Source organism: Miniopterus schreibersii (assembly GCF_964146895.1).
Source record: "Miniopterus schreibersii genome assembly, chromosome: 7".
Classification (NCBI taxonomy): Eukaryota; Metazoa; Chordata; class Mammalia; order Chiroptera; family Miniopteridae; genus Miniopterus; species Miniopterus schreibersii.
In genome coordinates, this window is record NC_138108.1 from 82,628,983 (window position 1) to 82,642,416 (window position 13,434).

General features: G+C 46.6%; 1 protein-coding gene across 1 annotated transcript in view; it reads right to left on the reverse strand.

Moving 5' to 3' along the window:
* Window positions 1-815: 815 nt before the first annotated feature.
* Window positions 816-13,434, reverse strand: part of ERCC3 (ERCC excision repair 3, TFIIH core complex helicase subunit) — a 31,093-nt gene continuing 18,474 nt past the window's right edge. The window contains exons 11-15 of the mRNA XM_081141975.1: window positions 10,395-10,491; window positions 9,235-9,352; window positions 4,262-4,380; window positions 2,673-2,825; window positions 816-1,225 (exon numbers count right to left, since the gene is read on the reverse strand). Coding sequence (XP_080998101.1) covers window positions 1,094-1,225; window positions 2,673-2,825; window positions 4,262-4,380; window positions 9,235-9,352; window positions 10,395-10,491 — 619 coding nt within the window. The 3' untranslated portion in view covers window positions 816-1,093. The remainder of the gene's footprint in view (window positions 1,226-2,672; window positions 2,826-4,261; window positions 4,381-9,234; window positions 9,353-10,394; window positions 10,492-13,434) is intronic.

The following is a 13,434-nucleotide window of genomic DNA, read 5'->3' on the forward strand; positions in this document are numbered from 1 at the left end:
CACTGGGGATTGGAGCAGTGCACAGGAGAGAGACCACGAGTGCTGTGAAGTGTATCAGCGCACAGGTGAGAGGGCAGGGGCTCTGGGAATGCATGGATCAGGGCATGGGAGAGAGGGCATGGACTCTGGAAGCAGATGGACTCCGGGAAGCAGACATTGGTGCAGGGCTCCAGAGTGGCTGCAACCTAGCACAGGCTTTCCACATGCCCCACGTGGAAATGCTGTTGCCCATTAGAATCAGCCTCCACCTCAAGATTACTTTCTCCTCATGACCTATGCCTGTGTGTGCCATCTGTTAGGGAGCAACCCTGCCTTGTCTTTTCCTTAACACCTTCTCTTTCGTACCAGGAGCAAGAGGAAAAAAGCCCCGACATTTTTTTCAGAATAAAGGAACTAAGTACCAGAGGCTCATAGGTACTAAGCTGCTATTAGAAGAGGAACCTCTACCTCCAGAAGTCTGGGAGATGCATCTGGGGGAGACTAAGAGGTCCCTCCCGAGCTCAGCCCTCAGGAGCTAAGTGCACTGTGCTTCCTAAGGGGTTATGGCCATGGGGAACTTGAGGACCTACCTGTGGGTGCTCTCTGTGGAATCCACCAGAGCTCCACAAGAGCAGGCAGTCCTGCACACTGCAATCAGGGCCTTTCCTGTCAACACTTCAACACCAAGTAGCCAGTGTCTTCTCACCACCCCAGTAGCTCCCTGGGAATGGGCCCCATCTCACCCCTCTGCCCGCCACAAAGGGTGGCCTTGATGGAGGGTTGTCACCCAGACATGACCGTGCCTATGACAGGAACAAGGACATCTTTAACAATGAGTGGCTGAATGGTCTGTTTATTCAAGAGAACAGTAAGATAAATTCACCTTAAGTATTACAAAGTTTTATATACAGGAACTACCACTCCCCAGCAAGTTTGAAAGGTGGTCTAAAAAGACCGAAAAGAATAAAGTCTCCCTGCTTTTTAAACCTTGGACTAACCCATGGAGACAGAATTGACTTCCTGATGCATTTTCTTCAACCGTCACAGGTATTAAAATCAACACCAGTCTGGCCAATGATGGAGGAGGACGTGCTTCATCCACGGCCCCAGGGAGTCATTTCCGGAAGCGCTTGAAAAGTGGGTGCACGTGCTTGGAGGCAGCCTTGCTCCGCGCAGAGTGGTACTCCATGTACACAGTGTCATCTGCCCCGGACATGGAGCTCATCGTGCCAAAGCGCCGAGACACCTGCAGGGCCCAGCCACTGTTAGTTTCCAGGGGACAGACTGCTTGTATAGCATTTATAGTAAGTTTAATAACTTGTATTATTCTTAAAATAACATTTACCAACCTCTTATATGCCTCAGGCATGGACCTCTCAAGTATGGATACAGGTGTTTACACGTATTAACTTACTGAATGCTCACAGCCATTATAACCCCCATTTTACAGATGAGGAAACTGAAGCACAGAGGATAAGTACCTTGTACAAGATCATTCAGCTTTTGAAGAGATACGACCTGAACACAGGCAGTCTGGCTGCAGACTCCCTGTACTTAATCCTAATGCTGCCCTGCCTCTCTTAACAATTTCTGAAGAGAATTTTTAACAGTGAGGGCAGAAGTCCCTCAGGATTTCCTGAGCCTCCAGCCTAAGGCTTTGCAGCAAGTGGAAAGCAGCAGTCCTGGACTGGAATCTGGTCTACGTGTCATGGGTGACGTTGGGCAAATACAAATGCTCGTACCTCAGTGAAGTCATCTGTTCAAAGGGCAGCACATCTGCCTAGACGTGTGGTGTGAACAGGCACCACTCCAGTCCCAGGTTTCCCCAGAGTCCGGCCTCCGCCATGGAACAGACGACAGCCCAGTATACGGACAGACACCAGGTAGTGCCTTTGAGAGCCCAACCACAGGGCCCAGGTGCAGTGGGGCCTGGGACAGTCAGAGGCAGGGAGCTCCCAGGGGCTTCCATACAGAGTCCCGGAGATCCAGCCCACAGGCCCCAGGTCTGAGGGGAGAAAAGTCTCGGGCTGCAGGGAGGGCAGCACCCCCAGGTGACGCTACTTCTCCCTTTCCTTGTTCCAGCCATTGCTCACCTTTTGGCTCTAATACCAACTTAGTTTTAAAAGCACCAAACTATACCTCTCTCCTTGCGGGGCCTGAATAAGAATTATCCACAATGATAGTTTCACTAATAGGCATTCAATAAGTATTTGTAGAATAAAAAGTCGAGTATTTTCCCAAAAAAACCTGATTTTTTTTCAAAATAAGTACTGAAACTAAAGTATGAGTTGGGTCCTCAGACTTGTCTTTAGTCTGGAAGGCTTGGTGTGGTGACAAGGAGGAAACCCACAATAAAGGGACTGCCCAAGGCCAAGAGTGGAGGTCCCAGGCCAGTCGCACTCCTTTTCATGAGAGCCTGTGGTCACGTTTGCCTTCCTGGGCTGCAACACAGAAATACTAACAAATGCTCACACCAGACTGTTGTGTAAACACAGCAAGAGACCAAGTCCAGCCACAGTGGGCTCAGCCATGAATGCAGCACATACAGAAGGAAGGATACACACCAACAGGATAACAGATTGTCACTATTCTATTCTCTGCATGTTTTCAGAAAATTGCAGGCACATGCGCACGTGTCTAAAAACTCAGTCTCCTGGGAGAACAGACAACTGGAGCCTCACCCCCCCACTCACCTGGCTGGATTTGGAGCCAAATTCTCCTGCCACTACCTCTTCCTCAGCGTCCAGGTCAGAAGCTGCCAGGACTTTCTGTAAGAGCTGCTGCTGTTCTTCTTTCGACGAAAATGCCAACTCCTCCTCTTCCATGCCGGCAAGCTTTGTGATCACCTGCCAAGCCAAAACCAGCAGGCAAAGCAGAGAGGTCATTCCACAAAACAACCCTGTGCCAGAGAACTTTCCAGAGCCTGCTGGTCATGACTTGCCATAGGCGGTCTTAGCACCCCATGTGTCAAGAGCCCAGTATGAAATGTCTGGGTGTGTGGAACACTGTAGAGGTCACTAAGTGACCAACTCCTCAAACTCTACTGCCATATTTACATGTCTCATCATTCCCATCTGTGAAATCACCTCCATTTCATTCAAAGCGCACTTTACACTATGCCTCCTCTAAAAATGCTTATTAAAGCAACATGAAGTTAATTCAAAAAAAAGAAAAGAAAATGAACTCCCCTCCGTCTCCTGGCCCTTGGCCCTTTCCCATCACCACCTCCTGGGTTCACTTGCTCTGATCACGTCCCTCCCTCAGGCCCAGTGGAGTAGGTGGCTACAGAGGAGCTCCTTTGGGCAGCCCAGAGACTGGCTTTAGGAGTCACTTCAGTACAGAGCATAATCAGGGACTGCAAGACCAGGGAGGTTAAGAAAACTCGAGAAATCTGCTAGCAAGATGCAGCAGTTTAACCATCACTTACAGACAAGCAGGAATCCTGGCAAGTGTGAAACATCCTGCAGTGTCCCTGCCTCTGCCTAAGGGAGGAGGTGCTGGCTAACCCTACCCTTTCATCGAAGGTCAGTAACAGGGTCTGTGTAAGACAGCCCATCGTCTTTCTCAGTTAAGACCCCAGGAGCCTGCACACCAAGTCCCAGCGAGGCCCCTTAGTCCCGCTTCCAGCATCTCCCCCCCCAATCCCACAAACAAAAACCCTTTGGAACACTAAATCCTGATGTAAACTTACTATTTGTCTCAGTGGGAAAGAAATTCCTCAGCAAATGAAAGCCATAGCTTTCAAATTTCGCGTTATTCAAATCCCTGACTTGTAGTATATTGGATGGCGCTCATGTCTGTGAGGCTCACTGAGGCTGACTCACCAGCTGGCTATGGGAAGAGCTGTTCCAGCCACCTGGAGGGAGTGGCCCTTAAGAAAGCAACCCCAGGGGCTCAGACTAACATACTTAGGGCCAGTTTCTTGGCACCTCAAATCCTGTTAGCCTTGCTCATTTCCCCACCAACACCTGCATTCTTTGCACAACTGCGAAATGTTAGTAGCAAAGATTCCAGCCTCTTGCTTCAGAGGCCCAGTTCTCTAATCATCTGCTGTGGGAAGGTGGGAGCAGGAGGAGGCCCTGCACAGCACTTTCCCTCACAGCTCCTGCAATTCCTGCGAACACAAAGGGAGTCTGCAGCAGGACTCCAGCCTCCCAGTGCCCGGCGCCTGCCTGAGTAGCCCCATCCCACACTGGTACTACCAGTGCCCCACTTCTATTGGAGGCCTGAGCACAAAAAAAGCTGTGGTCCTTCTCTGACCAGAGACCAACTGGAAACATACCTTAAAGCTATAACCCTGATCAACCAAGAACCTCTGCCGCTTGGTTGAATAAGCCATTTCCTGTGTGTCCTGGGATACCAGCGAGTAGAAGAAAGCATTGTACTCTTCTGCAACCATCCCTGGGGAGAGGGCAGGAAAAAAAACAACACTGGCTGTGAGAATGTGGGAATTAAGGGTCCAGGGCTCAAAAGCAACTAATGCAGTGAGGGAGCTTTGCAGTCAGGGTGACTGCCCTGATTTTACATGGGGACTTCATCAAAATTAATAGCTCCCGTGCTTCAAAGAACAATGTCAAAAAAATTGAGAAAACCCATAGAATGGGGGGAAATATTTACAAAGCACATATCTGATAAAGGACTTGTATCTAGGTTATATAAATAATTATTACAACTGAATAATGAAAAGACAACCCAATTACAAAAAGGGTCAAAGATCTGCATATCGTTTCTCTACAGAGGATGTGCCAATGGCCGACACACAGCTGAAAAGGTGCTCAGCGTCACTAGTCATCAGGAAACGCAAGTCAAAGTCACAATGAGATATTCCCTGGCACACACTAGTACAGCTAAAATTTTAAAAAGACTATTACAGTGGTTGTCAAGGATGTGAAGAAGTTCGAACCCTCGTACATTGCTAGTGAGAACATAAATGGTACAGTCACTCTGGAAACAGTCTGGTGGCTTATTAAAATGTTTATATAATTACTAAATGACCCAAGAATTTCTCTCCTACATATACAGCCAAGAGAACTGAAAATATATATCCACACAAAACTTGCACATAAATTTCACAGTAGCATACTCTAAGAGCCAAAAAGTAGAAACAACCCAAATATCCATTTATCAGATGAATGAATAAAATGTGATAGGTCAAAAAAAAGTGGTGTGTCCATACAATGAAATATTATTATTCAGCAATAAAGAGCTAAGTTTAACATATGCTGCAATGTGGGCAGCCCTTCTGAAAACATTATGCTAAATTAAAGACAGTCATAGAATGCTCACGTTCCTTCCTCTAGTTCTCTTTATTCTTTAGAAGATACTAGTCTCAATTCCCCTGCCAACATTTGACACCAATCAAAACTGTGCCCAATCTGACTCTTCCCACAGCCCAAAGTCTGGTACTAGTTAACAAATCCACCTCTTCCCAACTTGACAGCACTTGGCAAACTTAATTCTTAGAGTGGCCACTGAATAAGTAACCAGATACCATCTAATTGTGACTTCACTGTCTGGAGAAATTATAAAATGATCATAAAGAAAGCCATTTGGGGGAGTTTCGGGGATCAGGAACTACAAATACAGGGGATCCTCGAAAGCTTCAGTCTTCAAGTTCCCTGCAGGGCTCAAGTCCAGGAACTTGGTCTAGCCTTTCAACAATCACAAGGGAGAGGTAAGAAAAGAGGGGTGTTCGATGAGATTCAGACCATCTGCCAAACTGGAATCTAACTTTGCTGATGCATGTGGTATTCTGGGTAGAGCAATTGTCCTTTCATTGAAAGTACTAAGTATATTTTTGTTTAAAGGGTAGGTGGTTGGGATTGCTATTTTTTGCCTGTGGCAAGCCGATATGTAAACCAGTGCAGTCTGGACAGGAGGAAATAAATACCACAATGAGGCCCTAATCCCTCAGGAGCAGAGACGATAGAGAAAAGCAGATAGCTGTGAGAGTGACGCAAAGCTACTAAGTGGCAGACAGGTTTCAAATCCAGGGCTGTAAGAACCTGGACACTGTCATCTTACTATTCTGCGTTGCCTTATTCTGAAACTGATTTCAAAGCCAAGAGTGAACTCAACCAGCTTTTAATTCAACCACTTGATTCCACGTACAAGAAATGTCCAGAATAGGCACATTAAGAGAGACAAATGGAGATTAGTGGTTGCCTCGGTTGGGGGTTGGGAGATAAGGGGAAATAAGGAATTAGTGCTAATGAGTAAGGATTTCTTTTGGGGGTGATGAAAATATTCTAAACATAGACTGTGGTGATAATTATGCAACTCATAAATATACTAAACAGCACTGAATTGTACACTTGAAACAGACCAATTGTATGATATGTGAAATATATCTCAGTAAAGCTGCTCAGTGAGAAAACCTAGAACAGAAGAATTAGCACAGAAACTAAAACAGAAAATATTGTAGCCTATAAAATCTGATCTTTCAGGAGAATCTGAACATTTATGCTGTATACTGTTTCTGAATTCAATTGTTTCCTAGTCTTACAAGAGCTCAGAGATGCAAAGAAAGGGGCCAGATATCTATATCAAATAGTTTTGTTTTTTTTCCTTTCAGTTTTATTGAGATAAAACTGACATACAGACTGTGTAAGTTTAAGGTACACAGCATGATTTGACTTACATATATTGTGAAACAATTACCACAATAAATTTAGTTAACATCCACCATTTTATACTGATACCAAAAAAAAAAGTCTTTTTCTCTTGGGATGAGAACTTTTAGGGTTTACCTTTATCAACGTTCAAAAAAACCATACAGCAGTGTTAACTATGTTAATCTAAAAATAAAAGGCCAGCCCTGGCTGGTGTGGCTCAGTTGGTTGGAGCGTCATCCTGTACACCAAAAGGTGGAGGGTTTGATTCCTGGTCAGGGCACATACCCTGTTGCAGGTTCGATCTCACTGAGGCATATACAAGAGATAGCCGATCGAAGTTTCCCTTCTCTCTCTTTCCCTCTCCCTTCCTTCCTCTCTCTAAAAAAATCAATAAAAGACTTAAAAAAAAAAAAAAAAGACAAGAGCCAACACAATAGCCATCTAGTGTGAATGAATCAAAATTAAAAAATAAAAATAAATAAAAAATAAAAGGCCAAAGTGAGAGGCAACAAGTATTTATTTTAAATGAATAAGAATAGCGATTTGGGAAGCACTGGTTCAGGCAGAATCCCAAATAGTGTTCTGATCAGGAGACCAAGGCAAGGGGTGTTTATGAGAATGGAAAGGGGAACGATCACATCAGCAGAAGGAAGGCATTTCTATTGGTGCAGAGAAGATAATCTAGTGATGTTAGTTCTAAATAATGCTTTTAATTTTCACTCTGGGAGTCATCATATCTGCTCTCTTGTTACCTCTGCAAGCAGTTCTTTGGGACACAAGGTTGCCCAAGGCCCAGTCCACAGGTTGTTTTGCCCTGTTTTAACATCACAGAGGCTTGAGGTGTAAGACCAGCAAGGCAGTTCCTCTAAGATGGCAACTCGGCATCATTTTAAAGTGACTAGTTTATATGATTTCTTTACAACTATAGTCATCGTATTGTACACTACACCCCCAGTACTATTTACCTTATAACTAGAAGTTTGCCCCTTTTGAAAACCTTCATCCAGTGTCCCCACCCCTACCCCAACTCTGGTAATCACAAATGTGAACTTGTTCTATGACTTTGGTTTGGGGTTTTTGTGTATTTCACATACAAGTGAGATCATGCCGTACATGTCTTTCTCTGACTTACTTCACTTAGCATAATGCCCTCAAGGTCCATCCATGGTTGCACATGTAGGATTTCCTGTTTTATAACTGCACACTCTTCTAATGTACATATATACCACATTCTCTGTATACGTTCACCTGTCAAAGCACTTCCATCGTCACTGTGCCTTGACTACTGTAAACAATGCTGCAGTTAACATGAGGGCGTAGTTTTCTTACCTACTGATCTCAATTGTCAGAAAAATACCCAGAAGTGGAATTGCTGGACGCTATAGCATTTCCACCTTTAGTTTTTCAGGAATCTTCATACTGTTTTCCATAGTGGCCATAACAATTTACAATCCCACCAGCAGTAGGCACAAGGGCTGCCCTTTTGTTCACATCCTTGCCACCATTTACCTCCTGTCTTTGATGACAGCCATTCTAACAGGCATTGTGGTTTTGATTTGCATTTCTCTGATGATTAGTAATGTTGAGCATCCTTTTATGTACCTGTTGGCCATTTGTATATCTTCTTTGGAAAAATGTCCATTCAGGTCCTTTGTCCATTTTTTAATGGAATTATTTGGGTGTTTTGCTATTGAGTTGTATGAGGTCTTCATATTCACCCCTTATTAGATATAATTTGCAAATACGTTTTCCAATTCCACAGGTTGCCTTTAATTTTGCTGATCACTTCTTTTACTGTGCAGAAGCTTTTTAGTTTGATTAATTCCAACTGGTTATTTTATATATTTTTTGTTAATCCTCACTAGATTTTTTCCATTAATTTTTAGAGAGAATGGAAGGGGGGCAAGGGGAGGAGAAACACCAATGTGAAGGAGACACATCAATTGGTTGCCTCCTGCATGCACCCCAACCATGGCCAGGGATCGAACCTGCGAGCCAAGTATATGCCCTTGACCAGGAATTGAACCCGTAACCCTTCAGTGCAGGGGCCAACACTCTAACCACTGACCTACACCGGCCAGCTATTTATTTATTTTTGCGTGATGCTTTAGGAGTCATATCCAAAAAATTATGGCCAACACCCACGTTCACTGAGCTTCTGATGCCCGTGATTGGCACCACAATTCACAGGTTATGAGGGAGGTATCCACCTGTGGCTGCTCAAGCTGCTCCTCAGGCCCTCCCCTTACTCTCGACTTGATGTTCAGGGGACAACTTCCAGCTCTTACACATCCACTGGTGGCCCCGGCTCTGCTTCCTCCATTCTGTGTCTACATCATTAAGCACTGCTGTCCTAAGCTCCTCTTACTATCTACCAATGTAAGAGCTCAATGTAGAGGATATCTGTGTGAGACCCAAGCAGCTGTCATAGAAAACAGTACATTCACCCCCAATACATGACAAATAACAAGAGCCAAGGAGACCTTGGTCCTCGCTTTGGGACTCCCTTCCTCAGAGTACACCTGGCCCAGGAGCACAAGCTCACCACCACACACGCACAAGCAGCTTGACCCTGCCCTCTTCCTATTGGACGTGGTTCAAAAGGAGACCTCCCAGAGCAGAGGGGAAAGACCACCTTTACCTTTCTTGGCTCGGAGCACTCGCCCCAGCCTCTGGGCCTCCTGCCGCCGGGAGCCACCGTGAGATGAGATCTGAATGAGAACATTTGCTTCTGGCAGATCAAATGATGTGTCTCCCACCTACAGAAATGAAGCAGCCATGTGTGTGGGAAGGTTTTTTAATATAAGGCAAAAAGAGAAAAAAAAACCAACTGGTCTCAAGTTTAAATAAACTCTACAGATAATTGAGAAAAACAATCACCATCTTCCTCTCTCTGTGCCAGGGTCCTCCAGGGTGCTGGCCGGCCTCTAGAACCTAGTGAGGATTCTCCTGAGAGCTGTCCTTAAGAAGCCCTAGGGCCCCCAGTCACCACCATCCACCTCAGCGATTGCCAGAGTGGGCTGCTAAGGCCCAAAGACAAGAGGGCCCAATCCACAGAAACTCTGTGATTCTTCTTATTTTTGGCTATAGAAATAAGTGTGCATAACCACCCACACTCTTAAATGGAGGCCACTGAGACCAGCAGCACATTCAGACACGTGACTTTATGGGTGCCACTGCCTTCACAGGGCTGGATTCTGACTCAGGACAGCTGTCTCAGTATGGGGGCTCCAACCACCTAGATTCCCGGCAGATATCAAAGTTTGGTGCTTACAGACCCAGGCAAGATCACTTTATAGGTAAATCTCATTTCTTTTGGGCTGTGGGTCTATTCTAACCTGACCTAAACAGTTGGGCCATAGCTTCTGTCTGTAAATTAAAGCCGTCACCAGGCCAGGCCTCCATGAGTGTGTGTTGTGTTTACATTCACCAAGGTGTGGCAGGAACCAGGACCAAAGCTGCCCGAGCCCTGCAGGAATCTCTACTCCACAAAGAGGATCTCATCCAAATGCCTACTTTTGCCAGAATAGGTGATGAACTTTTTTCCCTTTTATAAAGAAAACATAACTTAAAATTCCTGCATCCCAAAAAGAGGTGGGAAAAACTTTTGTCAAGCAAAAGACTTTACAGATTATGTGTGATACACAGCTCTAAATCTACTTCTCCCCTGCCCAGACACATGGAAATGAAAACTGGCACATGATGTTCCTTCAACACCAATTCACTGCCCAGCTTTCACCCAGTGTCCCTCAGGCCTTGGGATTGCTGGGATCTCACCACCGCCTCACATGCCACACAGACCTTGGATATGAAGATGGTGTTGATTTTGGGATTGTGCTTGAAATTCTGGAGAATCTGCATCCTCTCTCCCTGGGAAGTAGGACCATAGATATAGGGTCTAGAGAAGAACAAAACTGCATTAGGAAAACCACAAAAGCACTCCTCCATTATCCTGGAAGCACGCTGAGAGGGAAAAGGAGCTCCTGCACAGTGCTCTCTCCCAGGAAGACCCTCCATGCAAGAATATCAGCAGGAGACACATAAAAGTAAGTGGCAATATACCCTCCCCCCTTCCAAAACACACATACTCAATCCCTTAACCACCGAGCTGAGGTTCACAGTCACCTCTCCCTGGGATTACCTCCTTCGCTTTTTTCTTTGCTTTTGGACTAAGATCTCTAGCTCAAAGCTTCCTGTCTATACAAAGAGAATCCCCTGGATTTCATGAAGCTCAATGGGGGCGGCAAAGGAAACACTGCTATTTGCAAACTGAAGTTTGGAAACAAGTCTTTCCTAATGACAAAGACATTCTCCAAGAAAGGGGTAGAAAGGAGCAAAGAGCCCCGTCCAGGCTTTCCCCACTCACCTCCTATAACACTAAATTCAAAACCTTTCTATTTAACTCCCACCTCTCAGTCAAAGGGCACAACCCTATCTGACGGCCCCACTGGTCATCCATCACCTCTGGGCACCTGGCAATGCCATTTCTCTGCCGTTTGTGGAATTACCCAGTTTCTGTAGCTTTCCTGGGGTCAGGAATAACAGTGATGATGATGCTGGTGATGACATGGACAACTTCCAGATATATAGGTCCCACCCATACCAAACACAGAGCTAGATGCCATGTTGAAAAAAATCAACCCATCCCTATCAATAGTCCTCAGAAATGTAAAGACACGTTTCATGTTCCCCATTTACGCATGAGGAACGGAGTCCGAGGAGACTGAATCCAAGCATAAACATTCCACCACTCAGGCCACTCGCTACCCCAGGGGCAGTGCCTATGGAGGACTCAGAAAGCACTATTTTTGACCCTCCACACAACGCTTCCCAACCCTGTGCTACAAACTGGTGACAGGTGTACCTGAGATAGCAAAACTCTGCCCATGGTGAAGCTGGGAGGGCCTGGGACAGATGGACACCCAAGTGGATGGCCTCTGGTCACCCCAACCACTGCAAGCCTGTCATACAAGAGTGTTCAGGGCACCACACAAATCTTGTTATTGCCTATTTATGTCATGCTGTAGAAAAGCTTGGAAAACTCCATCTTCATTCAGAACAGCCTCTCTCTCGATACCAGGTTTTTATGTGGTTCTTTTTCTCCTTCCCCATTGTAAAAAACTACTTGCATGATGGTGAACCCTCTGTTTCTGAAGATTCCCACACACAGGAAATGAAACGTAAGGGAATCAACCTGCAAAAGAGCCCCTAACATAAGCTGAGCACCTGTCAGATGCCAGGCACAAGAATCCTGAGGCAGGTGGTGGCAAGCGCCTGTGGCAAAGAGTGAGAGGAGCTGAGGTGAACAACACTCCCAAGGGGGCACAGCTAAGAGGAAGAGTTGCTGGGGCTCAGACCCAGCACAGCAGACTCCAAAGTTAATGCCCTTCCCACTTCCTCACATACCAAACAACCCAACAGTCTCTCCTGCAAAGTACCTGAGTGACACTTGTACCTTTGTTATTAAGGTTGGATGAGCCAGAAGCTTGGGGACCCCCCACCCCTACATCAGTCCTAAGCTACAGAATGGAGCATATGCCCAGGATCGATAGGATTATGTTAAAGCAAGAAAACAAGGCAAACGAAAGCACTTCATACTCTTAAAGGCCAGAGGTGTGAAAAGGAAAGGGAGGGGGGAGGGGAGGGGAGGGGAGGGGAGGGGAGGGGAGGGGAGGGGAGGGGAGGGGAGGGGAGGGGAGGGGAGGGGAGGGGAGGGGAGGGGAGGGGAGGGGAGGGGAGGGGAGGGGAGGGGAGGGGAGGGGGGAAAAGGGGAAGGGGAAGGGGAAGGGGAAGGGGAAGGGGAAGGGGAAGGGGAAGGGGAAGGGGAAGGGGAAGGGGAAGGGGAAGGGGAAGGGGAAGGGGAAGGGAAAAGTTCTGTCTTTCCAGTGTCTGTAAGAGAGCCGTGACCTGCTGCTCTCCACTGTGCCAGACGGGCTCAGACTCCAGTGCTGTGCAAATGTGTGTCCCTGACCAGGTAAGTGCTCAGGAGGCTACAGCCAAACGGCAAGCCTCAGGTGTGCTCGAATGTAGGTGTGGCGCAGGACACTTAAAGAAGGCTCTAGATGAAGCATTGAAATGGGGAGTAAGGGTTGGAGGAGAGAAAGACAGCTGTTAAATACGACACAGTAAACAGGTGCACTGCCTTGTTGCCCCTCTCAAACTGACACCAATGTGACAGAACAGGATTAAAAAGACAAACCCACAAGGGCAAAGAGAGCAGAAGAACAGAGTGAACAACATTGTGGCAGTCAACACTTGACACTCAGATGGCTGCAGGCATGGTAACTGACCTAGTGGCTAGAGGAAGCAGATGGCCAAGCTGCAGGAGGGAAAGCCAGTACAAACAAGCCCTCTTCTGCACAGAACACAGCAGCGCTCAGGAATCAATCACCAGATGCCTCAGAAGGTGGGTGGTGGGACAGGACAGCAGAGAGGACTGGCAGAGTATCTGTATGAGGAGCAGGGTGAGGCCCCAATCCCAGCAGCCAGGTGTGCCTCCTCCTACCAGGCAGAAACCTGGATTTAGCTTCTGGATGCACAGGAGGCTCTGCACTCAGGAACCTCAGTCAGAGCTGAGAGCAGAGGCGAGGCTGAAAGTGGAGAATGAGGGAACCCCCTCTCCCTCCCCGCCACATGCTGGAAGCCAGCAGACCAGAAGGTTCCTCTTCGGAGAAACCGTCCTGCCCAAGAAAAAAGACCTAGAGATACTGGCATTTTGCAATCTCTTGACGAATCACTAGGTGTCTGCCCGATCACACCACAGTGAGGTCCACAGGTCGGCTAAGCAAGGCTAAGCAAGGCTAAGTAATACGGAAAGAGCAATCAGCTTTCTAATGACTGA